Source organism: Jaculus jaculus, chromosome 5 (genome assembly GCF_020740685.1).
Source record: "Jaculus jaculus isolate mJacJac1 chromosome 5, mJacJac1.mat.Y.cur, whole genome shotgun sequence".
NCBI lineage: Eukaryota > Metazoa > Chordata > Mammalia > Rodentia > Dipodidae > Jaculus > Jaculus jaculus.
The window spans coordinates 32563503-32579474 of NC_059106.1; the positions used below are offsets into that span (position 1 = coordinate 32563503).

Below are 15972 nucleotides of genomic sequence, written 5' to 3' on the forward strand. Positions count from 1 at the left end.
GAAAAAAAAAAAAAAGAGGGCTGGAGAGATGGCTTAGAGCTTAAGGCCCTTGCCTGTAAAGCCCGACCAGGACCAATTCCCCAGGACCCACATAAACCAGTTGCACAATGGGGTGCATGCATCTGGAGTTTGTTTGCAGCAGCTAGAGGCCCTGGCGTGCCCTTTCTTTGTCTCTCTCTCCTTTCTCTCTCTCTCTCTTTCTCTCTCTTTCTTTCTCTCTCCCCCCCCTCATAAAAATAAAATATTTTTTTTAAAAACTGAAAGAGCCAGGCGTGGTCTCGCACACCTTTAATGCCAGCACTCGGGAGGCAGAGGTAGAATCACCAAGAGTTCGAGTACACCCTGAGACTACATAGTGAAATCCAGGTCAGCCTGAGCTAGAGTGAGTCAGTCCTTAACCTCAAAAAACCAAAAATAATAATAACAACAACAATAAATAAGAATTAAAGAGCCATGAAAGCCGTTGTCATTTTGTTGAAGGATAAGAAGCCATCCTTGAGTTCCACCGAGCCTGGAGCGCCCAGAGACCCGCCCGGTGCGAGGTCCAGCCTGCCGCCGCCGCCGCCGCCCGTGCGCCGGTCCTCAGACACCTGCGCCCGGGCCGCCAGCCCCTTCCCGGCGCCGCCCGACGACCTGCCGCCGCCCCCGCCGCCGCCGCCCCTGGAGGACCCGGCGATGCTGCCGCCGCCCCCCGCCCTGCCCGAGCCGCCCCCGGACTGCGTGCCCCCGCCGCCGCCGCCGCCCGGCCCCGGCCCCCAGCCCGCCAGGCCATCCCCCGGGGCTGGCAGGAGGCCTCCGGTGCCCCCCAAGAGGCAGGAGAACCCCGGACTGCCCAGCGCGGGAGCGGGCGGGGAGCAGGATTTCATGTCCGACCTCATGAAAGCGCTGCAAAAGCGAGGCCACATGCCCTGAGGGGTACCCGGGCGTCCCCTCTCCTAATGACGGCTTCCAATGATGGCTGTGGCATCTGGTACATCTCAGTCACCTGTTGAAGTTTTCAGACTGGAAATGCTGCAAAAGCCCTCGCTGTTCATCTACACCCATACCCATTAAACTGGCACAATCCAAGTATTTACACCAGAATGGGGTGTATCTTTTTTCCCAAGTTAAATGATGATGTTTCAGGTTTGTTCGTTGTGTTGTGATCAAAAGGCTCAAATTAATAAAAGTTGAACGTTTTCTGAAAATGGTATTTCTACAAATGTATGTGTTTTGTTTAGTGTCAACACTATATTTCACTGTAAAAATTGCTTCCAGGGTGTAGAGATGGCTCAGTGATTGGAGGTGCTTGATTCTGAAGCTTGACCTGCAAAGGGGCACACACATCTGGACCTCATTTGCAGCAGCAGGAGGCCCAGGCATGTCCATACACTCTTTCCTTCTCTTTACGCTTCTGCACTATTGGTGGGAATGTAACCTGTTTTCGCCATGGTGGAAAGCATTATAGAGGTTCCTGAGACAGCTAAAAATAGATTTACCATATGACCCAGCTATATCACTCCTAGGCATATATCCTAAGGACTCGGCTCACTACCTTAGAGATACTTGCACATTCATGTTTATTGCCGCTCTGTTCACAATAGCTAGGAAATGGAACCAGACTAGATGTCCCTCAACTGATGAGTGTTTAATGAAGATGTGGTACATTTATACAATGGAGTTCTACTCAGCGGTAAAGAAAAATGAAGTTATGAAATTTGAAAGGAAATGGATGGACCTGGAAAGGATTATATTTAGTGAGGTAACCCAGGCCCAGAAAGCCAAGCACTACATGATCTCTCTCGTAAGTGGATCCTAGCTACAAATGTTTGGACTTGTATGTGAGTTGGAATAAAACTTGGTAGCAAAGCCAGGCATGGTGGCGCACGCCTTTAATCCCAGCACTCGGGAGGCAGAGGTAGAAGGATCGCCATGAGTTCAAGGCCACCCTGAGACTACATAGTGAATTCCAGTTCAGCCTGAGCTAGAGTGAGACCCTACCTTGAAAAAAAAAAAAATTGGTAGCAGAGACCAGTAAACTAGAAATGGGCTATAAGGAAGGTAGGAGAGGAGATGGTATTGTATATATGTAAGTAGAAGAACAGAGTATTGGAGGTGGAAAGGCCTAAGTGAGGTCGGGAGAAGAGATTGAGTAAAGGAAGGGTGGAGGGAGGGTTAATCAAAATCTAAGAGGGTATGAGCAGACCATATAGAAACCTTCTTTCTTGGACAATGGCACACCCAGAAACCATAGATGGTTAGTAGAAAATTTTCAATGTTAGGGATGGGATACCTTCCAGTGAGTTGTTGGCCAAGGAGGTCCCTGATGCCCCAAAAACATTACAGGCCATTACCGAGGTTCTTGGTTTCCCACCAGGAATAGATGGTAAGACCTTACTGCTGAAGAGTCCACATGCTTGGGCTGCAAGGTCACTAAGAAATCTTGCTGGTGCTGAAATGAAAATCTCCTCCACATAGACCAGCTGACAGAAAGCTGGAAAAAGCTATGCTGCATGCAGCTCTGTGTGAGAGAGAGGGAAGTCATCAATGGAAATAAACAACAGTGGACACTCCAAGGTTTGTTTGGCCAGCCAGGCCAAATGAGCCAACAAGGTGCAATAGTAGCATGTCTGTTATGGGGAAATGAACCACTCTGTAATTGAATTGGAAGGAATACATGCCTGATACTGTAAACCTATGATGAGGGAAGTCATGAGCCCTAAGGGTATAATGCCTACTGGTGTCTGGCTAAATGCATGTATTATGCTCACCAAACTGCCCAGTAAGCACTTCTGTTATTGTTGATACCCATATATTAATGCTGTTCTCACTTTTGGTTAGAGAAGCTTCTCTTTTCAGATGGCAGTGACCACTGGGATGACTCAAAAACACCATAGTGCTAAGAAGTAACAGAGGAGTGCACAACACTGAAACATCCCTATCACACCTTCCAAGGCTCAGAGTCCATTGCAGAAGAGGTGGTGGAAAATATTTAAGAGTCAAAGGAAGGGTAGGACTCCTTACAATGCACTCTTCTATACACAAAATGGCCTGGATATCCATGACCTCACAGTGTCTGGCACTACCTACACAAGACCATTATAATAGCAGAAAAAGATGATGACATCAAAATAAAAGAGAAACTGATTTAGAAGGGGATGGGATGTGATGGAAAGTGGAGTTGTGAAAGGGAAAGTGAGGGGGAGGGAATTATGATGGTTTATTGTCTATAATTATGGAAGTTGTCAAAAAAGATAAACAGGGCTGGCAAGATGGCTTAGTGGTTAAGGCATTTGCCTGTGAAACCTAAGGACCCAGATTTGATTCTCCAGGTCCCACATAAGCCAGATGCACATGGTGGCACATGAGTCTGGAGTTTGTTTGCAGTGGCTAGAAGCCCTGGCGTGCCCATTCTCACTCATTCTCTATCTCTTTCTCCCTCTCTCTCTGTCTCTAACTAATAAATAAATAAATAAAATAAAAATGTCTTTTAAAAAGATAAATAAATAAGGCGGTGAGCTGCTGAAGAAGACATCCAACACTGACCTTGACTCCATGTGCTTCCCTTCAATGAGCTGTGTGCTGCTTTCCTCTCATCCTCCTGTTCTTTCTCCTTCATGCACTGCTTTCCAGCCTGGGCTGGGCCTTGGCCACTCTGTTTCCATTTCCTAGTTCTTCCTTGGTCTTCTTCCTCTTCCTCCTGAGCCATGGAACTAGACTAGAATCTGGAGATTGAGGGCTTTGGAGATGCTTGTCACCCCTGCTTTAGTAAGTCAAGCTAGCGATGAGGGGTCAAGAGTGGTGAAGGTTCTCTATTCTTCCTCCTCCTTCACAGGGGTAAGATACAGGTACCCCCATCTTGGTCCGAGGACAGGACCTCCTGCAGGTCCTCGCGTCAAGCTTCCAGCTCCCAACAGGACACTGTCCCAAAGGCGACAAGCAGTGACTCAGCTGCCGACCCTGCAGCTGGGAGCAGGCTCTACTCTGAGGTGTGGTGATGGGTGAAGATACACCTCCTTCTGGAACCCTCTCTCCTTAGGTTCCAGCTCTGATCCTGGCTCTGTCGCAGCCACCGCTCCTCTTCAACATGATAAACTCTAAGTGTTACGCTCCAAGCTCTGAGCTGCCCAGCTCAGAGGAACAGTCTTTTACCCAAGAAGCCCACCAATCAAACAGTGGCACGCTGTCACCGGTGCCACCTGCCCCGCCGCACCACCCCCAGCTCCCTCCCTCCGGGTGGGCTCTATGTTGTCTTGAACCCAGAAGTGGCTTTGGGTCCTTTTTTGGTTTTTTCTTTATATCATTATTATTATTATTTATTTACTTGACAGAGAAAGAGAGAGACATTGGGCGACTTGTGTACCCCCAGCTAACGTAGGTCCTGGGGAATCAAACCTGGGTCCTTTGGCTTTGCAGGCAAACACCTTAACCACTAAGCCATCCCTCCAGCCCCCTTTTTTGGTTTTTTGAGGTAGGTTCTAGCTGAGCTGGAATTCACTATGTAGTCTCAGGGTGGCTTCAAACTCTACTCAATCCTCTAAATAGGTAAAAAAAAAATTAAGGGAAAAAACAAACACATTCATTTCAACAGTGAGCCTAAGATCAACATGTATATTTTTAATGATTTTGTAACTTCAGGTATAATGAAGGAAATGTCTAATTCTGATAGAAAAGGGCAGAATTGGGCTGGAGGGATGGCTTAGTGATTAACACATTTGTCTGCAAAGCCAAAGGACCCAGGTTCTATTCCCCCAGGACCCATGTAAGCCAGATGCACAAGATGGCATATGGGTCTAAAGTTCCTTTTCAGCAGCTGAAGACCCTGGCACCTCCATTCTATCTGCCTCTTAAATAAATAAGATAAACAATTTATTTTAAAGGGATAGAATTGGGCTGGAGTGATGGCTTAGTGGTTAAGGCACTTGCCTGCAATGCCTAAGGACCCATGTTCTACTCTCCAGATTCCACGTTATGAACAAAGGTGAGGCAAGCGCAAGGTCACACATTCCCATGAGGTGGTGCAAGCATCTGGAGTTCGATAGAAATGGCTGAAGCCCTGGTGTGCCGATTCCCTATCTCTCCTCGCTCTCTCTCTCTAAAATTAGAAATAAAAATAAAGAATAAAAAGTCAAGAGATCCAATAGAGTGTACTACTGCATCAGAATTTTTAAATAGGAAGAGTACATCCTTATAATACAGTTCTCTCCAAGTCCCTCTTAGGTTCTCTCTAGGAATTTTCTGGTTGAAGTAACTTGTATACCTATGAATCTCACTTTATAATTTAAAAACACCTCATAGATGTTTTTATATTTGTTCTTATTGAGTGAATTCTCATGAAATATGTAATGAAAACAGCAAAACACCGCTGGCACCAGACTGTGTATAAAAAGGCTTAACACATTGCTTCTCCTTCCTGAATTAAGATTTGACCTTTGGCCAATCTTAGAGGTTCCCATGGCACCCTGATAAGGTGGTATGTGAATGGTATCACCAAACAGTCTTTATAGCTTCTGGACTGGAAGTACTGGACATGCCAGCTACCCGGCTTCACACTAGGACGTTCCTAAGTGTGGCACTAGTGGATATAGTTTATTTGGAAACTTAAAATGTTGTTAGAAGGCACAGTGGTTTCTCAGGTGTGCTCTGCATCTTCCCAAGGTGATTCATCTCCCTACACCTGAGCTGCATGGCTGGTGGGGATTGTTACAAGAACTCTTGCACTCAAAGACCTGAGGTTGCCCTCTTGTAAGCTATATACCTTTCCTGTATCTCTGTGCACTGACACAGTCAAGTGTGACTTAGATTAGTCATAGAGGACAGAGGCTCAGTGGGTACAGCACTAATGTGTGCAAGGCCTTGGGTTTTGTGGTAGTTTGAATCAATGGCCCCCAATATATCCAGTGTTTTATTAGTTTGTAGTTTGCATCCACAGCCACCTGGCTGGAGGCGGTGTCACTGGGAATATCGTAAGGTGTGGTGGTGGGTTTGAGATTTCAATCTAAAGAGATGCAGAGTGTGCCTTGTTGGAGTTCCTGAAGTGTGCTGTGCTGTGTGGCTTTTGGCTTTTAGGCTTGTGCTGCTCTCTGTGTGTTTGGTCCTGTGAAAGCAGGCCAACTTCTTCTGCCATTATGGAACTCCCCCTGGATCTGTAAGCTTCAATAAATCCCTTCCTCCATAACTGTGCCTGGTCTGGAAGTTCATCTCAGCGAACCTGAAGCTGTGTGCTACAGGTTTCATCGTCATCACTGAAAAACTCCATGGTAACCTGGATGCTCACCTGACCCTAAGGCTATTGCCTCCCACTCTGCCCTATTGACATTATGTGATTAGGAAAGGAAGAAATAAAACCTAAAGAAAAGGAAGCAAGCAAACAAAGGAAATAAACAACAGTACTTAATTTCCCCAGCTGAAACAAATTTGTCTAATAACAAATGATGAGTATTCTCCCTTCTGTTTTTCCATTGTACCATAAAAAGATTCCACTTTAAAAATATTCCATTTTCTGCTGTCAGAAAGCTGGAAAGAGCTGTGCTGTATCCAACCTTTGGGGAGAAAAAACCCATCAGTGGTGTTAAATAGCAGTGAACCCTGCAAGCCTTGTGATGCCTGGCCGGCCGGGCCAAGTGTGCCAAACGTCCAGTAGTGTCACACTCTAATTAGACTGGAGACTCCAGGGGAGGGAATGCATGCGTGGTACTGAAAACCTAGTTAAAGGCTAGAGAGATGGCTCAGCTGTTAAGGCACTAGCTTGCAAAGCCTAATGGTCTGAGTTTGATTCCCTAGTACCCATATGTAGGGCCAGATGTGCATCTGGAGTTTGTTTGCATTGGCCAAAGCACTGATGCACCCATTCATATTCTCTCTTTAAATCTCTCTCTTTCTCCCTTTGCAAATAAATAAATATTAAAAAAGAAAATCAAGTCAAAGCCTGTGGCTAAGGAAGTCATAAGCTCTCAGGGAATTAATAGCTGCTGTTGTCTGGCCAAATGAATATATTATGCTCACCAGAATGCCCTATAAATATTTTTTATAGTTGTTTTTCAAGGCAGGGTCTCAATCTAGCCTAGGCTGAGCTGGAATTCATACGTAGTCTCAGGCTGTCCTTGAACGCACAGCAATCCTCCTACCTCGGCCTCTTAAGTGCTGGAATTAACAGTGTGCACCACCATGCCCAGCTATAAACAATTTCTTATGTTTATGTGTATATATTTTATATACACATATATTTAATATGAATATATTATGTGTTTATGCCTATATTAATGCTACTCTCACTTTTGGTTAGAGAAGCTTCTCTTTTCAGATGGTGGTGACCATTGATTGGAATGACACAAAAGTCACCATAGAGCTACGAAGAAGTGACAGTGGAGTGTTCAACACAGAGTCATCGCTATCACACCTTCCAAGTCTCAGGGTCCAGAATGGTGGAAAGAGCGTAAGAAGCAAAGGAAGGGCTGGAGAGATGGCTCAGCAGTTAAGTGCTTGCCTGTGAAGCCTAAGGACTCTGGTTCAAGGATCAATTCCCCAGGACCCACGTTAGCCAGATGCACAAGGGGGATTAAGGAGAGCATGTAACAGAAATGTAAGTAGAGGAACAGAATGCCTGGAGTAGAATGGAATGATCTAAGTGGGGTCAGGAGAGGGGATGAAGAGAGCAGTCGGTGGAGGGTTAATCAAACTTTAAGATGTAGCTGGGCATGGTGGAGCACACCTTTAGCCCCACCACTCCAGTGGTGGAGGCAGAAATAGGAGGATCACCATGAGTTCGAGGCCACCCTGAGACTACATAGTGAATTCCAGGTCAGTCTAGGCTAGAGTGAGACCCTACCTCAAAAAAACAAAAAAATAAATAAAATAAAATTAATATGTTATGAATAAGCCATATCATATGGAAATATACTTCTTTGCTAGCTAAATACATTTTTTTAAAGGAGTGTTTTGGCAGAAGTATCCTGTGGAGATAGAAAATGTTGTGCCCAGAAGCTATAGATTGTTATTAGAAAAATTTCAGTGCCGGGAATGGGATACCTTCCAACAAGTTGTTAGCCAGAGAAGCCTCTGATGTCCCCAAAACATTGCCATTGCCATTGCCAATGTTCTTGACTGCCCACCAGAACTAGTTGGTAAGAATCTATTGATGAAGACTCCACATGCCTGGACTGCAGGTCACTGAGAAATCAAGCTGGAAACCTCCTCCTTGTTGACTAGCTGTCAGGATGCTAGAAAGAACTATGCAGCATGTGGGGAGGAAAAAAAAAAGTCATTAGGGGTCCCTGCAAGCTTTATGGCTGGCCAGCTAGAATAAATGTGCCAACTGGTGCAATGGTGGCATATCTGTTATTGGAGAAACCAACTGCTCTCTGTTTGGACTTGAGGCCCAGTACCCACATAAAGCCAGGGTAGCGCATGTGTCTGGAGTTCATTTTCAGTGGCTAGAGGCTCTGGAGTGCCCAGTCTCATTCTCTCTCTCTCTCTCTCTCCCCCTCCCTCCCTCCCCGCTGGTTCTCTCTCTCTCTCTCTCAAATAAATAAAATATTTTTTAAAAAATTGATACCTTGGGCTGGAGAGATGACTCAGTGGTTAAAGCACTTGCCTGAAATGACCTGGGTTGGATTCCCTAGTACCCATGTAAAATCATATGCACAAAGTGGTGTATGTATCTGGAGCTCATGTGCAATGGCAAGACGCCCTGGTATATCCATTCTCCCTCTCTCTCTCCATGATTATAACTAAATAAATAAATAGTTCCTCCTGGGATCTGTTGTTCAGGGTGGCTATACAGAAAAAAAAAACTTTTAGTAAATGGAAAGAAATGCTACCAGACCTTAGTGACTATAAATGGACTGTGCTTGACATTGTGTGAGAAATTGATGAATGTATTGATTTTGAGAAAATCAGAATAGTCCTTCCTAATTTAAAGGCCCTTACAAAGCTAGCACCAGACTTTAAATTTTTTTGTTTTTTTTATTTTTATTTATTTATTTGAAAGTGACAGAGAAAGAGTCAGATAGATAAAGAGAGAGAGAATGGGTGCTCCAGGGCCTCCAGCCACTGCAAACGAACTCCAGACATGTGTCCCCTTGTGCATCTGGCTAACATGGGTCCTGGTGAATCGAGCCTTGAACCGAGGTCCTTAGGCTTCACAGGCAAGCACTTAACCACTAAGCCATTTCTCCAGCCCTAGCACCAGACTTTAGCAAGAGATTTGAAAGCCTTAACTTATTGAATAGCTTTTTCATCATGGGGTCACCTGGAGAAACAGCAATAGATCATGGATTTGAAAGTGACAAGCATTATAGAAAAGTATCAAAGAAACAACTGGCCAACTCCCAGAAAAACTGCAGACTAAATGTATCAGAGAATCTTGGAATGTTAGGAAGGAACCAAGAATTGAGAACATTAGGATTGCAGGAAGATGACAAAGGCATCCATTGTAGACAACTTGGGAAATCTTTGATGGGTATGTACTCTGAAGTTCTTGATGTTCTCTGATTATGATGCGCTTGTAATGTCAAGATCAGCCACAACACGTTGTTGTCACTGGAAACCAGAGTGCTGGGAAAGTGAGTATGTTGGAAACAATTGCTCAATCACAAATATTTCCCATGCAAACCTTGGGAGATGATGACACAGTCTCTAGAAAAGGTGACTCTGGGTAAAGGGCCTCACCAGGCCATCTGGTTTAAAGATAATTCTCGGGAGTTTGATTTTACCAAAGAGAAAGTTCTTGCAGCACTAAGACATGAAATAAAACTCCAGATGAGGGAAAACACGCAAGAAGGTTATACTGTTAGCCCTAACGCCACATCCTCACATGTTAAAGGCCCTGATGACGGAGGACAGTGCTCCTTAACATACCAGGAGTGATGAACACTCAGGCACCACATGGCTCCCGACAAAAGGTAACTATTTTCAGTGTCAGCCAAGCTTATGTTTGGAAACCTAATGCCACCATCACTATGTTTTCAAGATGGATCTGTGGGGCTGGGGAGATGATTCTGTGGTTAAAGGCACTTGCTTGCAAAGCCTAGCAGCCTGGGTGGTGGTCCATGCCTTTAATCTCAGCACCCGGGAGGCAGAAGTAGGAGGATTGCCATGAGTTCATGGCTACCTGAGGTTACATAGTGGATTCGAGGTAAAAAAATAAGATACAAAAGAATTTAGGCTGCCCACTTCTCCAGAGCTGGAACCCCCTGTGGCTGCCAACCACCTGCACCGCCTTCCTCGCCATCAGGCACCTCAGCTGCACACTTTTGCCCAAGGCTCTCAGGGTTGGTGAGCAGCATTTGCCAGCTTTTCAGCTATAACCTGATGGCTAGGAATACAGAAACAGGACATGCTGCTGCCTACACCTTTAATATTGAGCCCGTTGGATTTAGCAGAGGGGGAAAGTTACCTGATGTATTGTGGCCACCATTTCCTGGTATAGACTATAAGCCAGAGCCACTGAAAGCACAAAGCAAATAATTCATGCTGGCTTTGAAGCAGGAGCTGAGAGAGACGGTGAAAAGAATGCCTTATTTTGTTGAAACACCCAAAGAAAAGCAAGATATTGAAAGTTATAGCAAAAGATAGATATGGGGCTGGAGAGATGGCTTAGCAGTTAAGCGCTTGCCTGTGAAGCCAGTTCGAGGCTCGGTTCCCCAGGTCCCACGTTAGCCAGATGCACAAGGGGGCGCACACGTCTGGAGTTCGTTTGCAGAGGCTGGAAGCCTTGGCGCGCCCATTCTCTCTCTCTCCCTCTATCTGTCTTTCTCTCTGTGTCTGTCGCTCTCAAATAAATAAATAAATAATTTTTAAAAAAAGATAGATATGGTGGTTTGATTCAGGTGTCCCCCATAAACTTAGGTGTCCTGAATGCTAGGTCCCCAGCTGATGGATATTTGGGAATTAATGCCTCCTGGAGGGAGTGTATTGTTGGGGGCGGGCTTATGGGCTTTATAGCCAGTTTCCCCATGCCAATGTTTGGCACACTCTCCTGTTGCTAGGTTCACTTTATGTTGGCCAGGGGGTGATGTCCACCCTCTGCTCATGCCATCGTTTTCCCCTGCCATCGTGGAGCTTCCCCTCGAGCCCGTAAGCCAAAATAAATCTCTTTTTCATGAGGAAGTTTCATCATAGCAGGGAAAGGATGGCAGAGCAGAGGCTGGGCATAACATCATCTGGGAGGAAACAGTCTCAGTACTGGGCTTGGAGCTGGGCTAATAAGCCTCAACATCTGCCCCAGTAACACACCTCCCAAACTGCTGCCAGCTGGGGACTAAGCAATCAAAACACATGATGCTATGGGGACATCTCATTCAAAATACCACAGATGAGGGCTGGAGAGAAGACTTAGCGGTTAAGGCACTTGCCTGCAAAGCCAAAGGACCTTGATTCAATTCCCCAGGACCCACGTAAGCCAGATGCACAAAGTAGTGCATGCATCTGGAGTTTGTTTGCAGTGTCTGGAAACCCTGGCATGCCCATTCTCTCTCTCCTTCTTTCATGCTCTCAAATAAATAAAAATAAAATTATTTTTTAAAAATACCACAATTGAACAACAGGATGATAGTTTCAAAGAAAAGTGTTTCAACCTTGAAACTGAGTGAGTGGAAGAATATTCATGTCTGTGAGAACTTAAATGAAAAAAAAATTTTTTTTTAAAGCTGAAAATGAGATTCCTGATGGAGTTACCAGTCTAAGCCAGGTAACTCCAAAACACTGAGAGGAAATCACTTTTAACAATCTTTGTGGGAAAGAGTATCAACTTGTGTGATTAGGAAACACTTATCTTTCAACTACATGAACCATGAATTCAGGAACTTTTGGGACTGGAGAGGTGGCTCAGCAGTTAAAGGTGCTTGCTTGCAAAGCCTGATGGCCCGGGTTCAATTCTTGAGTACCCACATAAAGACATATACAAAGTGGCCCGTGTTTCTGGAGTTCATTTGCAGTGGGAGGAAGCCCTGGAGTGCCCATACTCACTCTATCTGAAATAAATAAATTTTTAAAACATGTTTTATTTATTTGAGAGAAAGAGAGAGAGAATGGGTGTGCCAGGGTCTCCAGCCACTGCAAACGAACTCCAGACACGTGCCCTTGTGCATCTGGCTTACGTGGGTCCTGGAGAATCGAACCGAGATCCTTTGGCTTTGCAGGCAAATATCTTAACCACTAACTAAGCAATCTCGCCAGCCCGATAAATAATTTTTTAAACAAAAGAATTTTCTTGCTTCCTACCAGAACCCAAAGGAAAGCTACATGACGACATATTTGATAAAAGTTAGAGAGGCCGTTAGGAGAAAATATTAAGCACCACAAGTTGAATGACTTGGCAGATTGCTTGGGAGTTATTCAGCATAATGCTTTGGAAGATCCGTCCATACCTAATAAACAGTAGTGGGGTGCAACAGCTTATCTTATGGAAGAGGTTCTTCAGGTTTGTCTCAAGGCTACTGAAAATGCTATTGAGCACATTAAGTCCAGACTAGAATCAAAAGTGTGGTTGTACAGGAAGAAGAGCCAGATCCAAAAGCGGTGTGGTCACAATGAGGCCAAGAATGAACAGATATGCTGAAGGGTAATGCAGAGCAGCCTGCCTATCTTTCAAGTGCTGAAATAGTAATACATATATATTTTTATTTATTCAAGAGAGCGGTAGTATGGACACACCACACACAGCCTCCTCCCATGGGAAAACAACTCCAGATGCATGGGCCACTTTGTGGATCTGGCTTTATGTGGGTACTGGGGAATCAAACCCGGGGTGGGGGGGATGTCAAACTTTACAAGCTAGCACCTTTAACCACTGAGCCATCTCCCCAGCCTCTCATATACTTTTATAATTAAGTTACAATAGTGACCTCCTCAAAGAAATGAAGGCTGTCCTCCCACTTAAAAAATTATCTAACAGGATGCTACACAATTACTTCTATCTCAATATCCCTGGTGCTCACTCTCTCATTGCTCTGTGTTTGTATAATTACATTGAACACTTTAATTATATCATGTATTTTTGTTATTAACACGACTTGAACACTAGAATAGATCTGCCCCAAGGACAGAAAGTCTAGCCCGTATTGAGTATCAACCTTAAACATTCCTAAGTACCTCCTGGACTGGGTACAAGAAAATTCAACATGATCAATTATTGGGTCGGGTGTGATGGTGCACTCCTGTAATCTCAGCACTAGAAGGCTGAGGCAGGAACACCGTGAGTTCGAAGCCAGCTGGGCCTACATGACAAGACCCCCACACACACACAGCCCCCACATACGTTTTTCATTTTTTAAAATCTTTTTTAAAAAAATTATTAGAACAAGGACAGTGGGAGAGAGAGAATGGGCATGCCAGAGTCTCTAGTCACTGCAAACGAACTCCAGATGCATGCACCACGATGTGCAGCTGGCTAACGTGGGACCTGGAGAAATGAACCTGGGCCCTTAGACTTCGCAGGCAACGGCCTTAACCGCGATCTCTCCAGCCCAAAATTATTTATTTATTGACAGCTTCCATAATGGTAAATCATATCCCATGGCAATTACCTCCCCCCCCCCATTTTTTTTTTTAAATTTCACGTAGGTCAGTGCACCCAAGCGTGTCACTTATGCAAGTGTACACAAGACTGTCCCACGAAGAATCCACAAGTACAGGGAGAGGGGCGACGTGGCTTGCTTCGCTACGGCCTCCATCGGGGACTCCCACTGGCAAGACGCAGCAGATGGCTGGCACGTCCTTCTAGGAGAGGTTGCACAAGCTGGCAGGCGACGGCGTGGCGGGTCACACCCAAGACTGGCAGCCGGGAAAGCGTAGCCTCTGGCTCAGGCCGGGGACCAGAGCGGAACTCGAGCGTCCATGCACGCGCCGGCCCGATTGCGTAACCAGCTTCGAGGAGCGCGGCACCGGCACGCGGGACGCGCCGCGGCGGCTCGGCGGACCCGGGCGCCAGCGAGCGAGAGCGCGCGCGCGCAGAGCGCGGGGACGCCGGGGTCCGCGGAGCCTCGGGAGGGACGTGCCGGGCGCTTCCTGTGGCTGGCTTCCGGCTCCGGGTCCCTGGAGGACGGGCTCGGGCCCAGGGGCGGAGCTCCAGGCCGCCGCGACTTTCAGACTCGGACCATGGCAGCGCGCTCGCGGTGGTGGCGACGCGGCTGCTGCTGGAGGCCGGCGACCCCGAGCCCGGGGTCCGGGTTCTGCCGCGGAGTGGGGCCGCCGGCACGGCGCGTCGCCCCGGACGCCCGCGCGCAGGTGAGGCCGCCGGGCCGCCCTGGGCCCAGAGGTCACGGCGCAATGACAGCGGCGCGGCGCGGCAGAATGAATGGGAGCGCGGGGCACGTGTGTCGGGGGCCTGGGACACCGGCGCCCCGGAGGTGGGATGACGGGGAGCGGGACGCCCTGGGTGGCATGGAGCAGACGGTCTGCCCGAGGCAGGGGCGTCCCGGGCAACGTTTGGAGGCTGAGGTGACCGCCGGAGCCCGGGTACCTGGACAGACGCAGGAGTGGTCAGGGTGTGTCCTTGGCTGTGAACCCCGGAGAAGCCGGGAAGCCACGATTCCCGGTCTAGCCAGAGCTGCCTCGCGAAGCTGTTAGCGCAGAAGGAACCTCTGACCTCCCTTAGGAGCATATTGGGATCTTGTCTCACTAAGTCAGTGAGAAGGGCTCCGTGCTTACTGGGCGGGAGCCCGTGCTCGCTGGGGTGGACCTGACTTCGGTTCAGCCGGTGCTTGGGAATGCACACCTCGGTGGAGCTGGAAAGGCATTAGAAGGATAGCAGGGTAGCAGGAGAAAAATCTAGGGTTTCTTTCCTTTTTTTTTTTTTTTCGAGGTAGGGTCTCACTCTAGCCCAGGCTGACCTGGAATTCACTATGGAGTCTCAGGGTGGCCTCGAACTCACGGCAATCCTCCTACCTCTGCCTCCTGAGTGCTAGTATTAAAGGCATGCACCACCACTCCCGGCTAGGGTTTCTTAAAGCAAAATCAACATCTCTGCAGTGAGCATGGTTCCAATTTCATCTTTCCCCCAGTTCCACTCAATGCAGCCACTGTAAACAGCATTGTGAGCCCTTCCTTACGCACTTAGCGTCAGTGGGCAATACCTACAGACTCACTTTGGGGGTTACAGCCTTTTCATTTGAGGTTGTAGAGGTCTTTCCACACCTCAGTAATTGTAAGAAGATTCACTTTTTGTTTACAAAGCCTCCTCCCTTTATTTGAATTTAGGATTTTGTAGTTTCAGTCAGATTTGGTGCACTTCTTATGTACCTGTATTCTTCAAACACCATTTGTGTACCAGCATGAAATTTGTGGCATTTATAAATGTCCACTTTGTACCAAAGGGGATGCATACCGTATCACTTGTTATCATCCAGAAAAGCTTGGAAAGGAAATGTTAGCTGGCCTACATAATGAAGGAAGAATAACATATAAGAGGTAGAAAGCAATTAGGAAAACAGTCTTAGGAGAGGATGGCTTTGCAGGGATCCATTCCAATATTGTCTCTGCAGACTTTGGATTTTTTTAAAGATCTTTTAAAAAATGTTTTGTTTTTTATTTATTTGAGAGTGAGAAAGGATGGGTGCACCAGGGCCACCACCCACTGCTGATGAACTCCAGATGCATGTGCTACTGTGTGCATCTGGCTTACATGGGTCCTGGGGAATCAAACCTGGGTCCTTTGTCTTTGCAGGCAAGCCCCTTAACCACGAAGCCATCTCTCCAGCCCAAGACTTGAGAGTTTTCTAGCCCCACAAACGCACACATTATTAGAAGAGATAGATGCACCCACCATGTGATGTCACTGAGAATTCTTTCCTTGGATGGTACTTGTTGAAATTGGTGTCCACTAGTTATTGTAAGGTGCTTTTCTGGAGAGAATCAGCCTCATGGCTTCCATTTCTACCTCCTTGAATATAAAGAGGGACTGAATGTGTTAGTACTATTTTACACTATAGCATTCTGGTATGTGCTTCAAGCATGTGTGTTTTGCTTACTTCAGACCTCTCAGGGCCCCAAGAC

General features: G+C 46.6%; 1 protein-coding gene and 1 pseudogene across 1 annotated transcript in view; both read left to right on the forward strand.

The window, feature by feature from the left end:
• LOC101603306 (amyloid beta precursor protein binding family B member 1 interacting protein) overlaps nucleotides 1–1187 on the forward strand; it is a 103627-nt gene extending 102440 nt beyond the window's left edge. The window contains exon 15 of the mRNA XM_045149655.1: nucleotides 481–1187. Coding sequence (XP_045005590.1) covers nucleotides 481–912 — 432 coding nt within the window. The 3' untranslated portion in view covers nucleotides 913–1187. The remainder of the gene's footprint in view (nucleotides 1–480) is intronic.
• Nucleotides 1188–3726: 2539 nt separating this feature from the next.
• On the forward strand, nucleotides 3727–9975 carry LOC101603597 (annotated as a pseudogene).
• Nucleotides 9976–15972: the final 5997 nt, after the last annotated feature.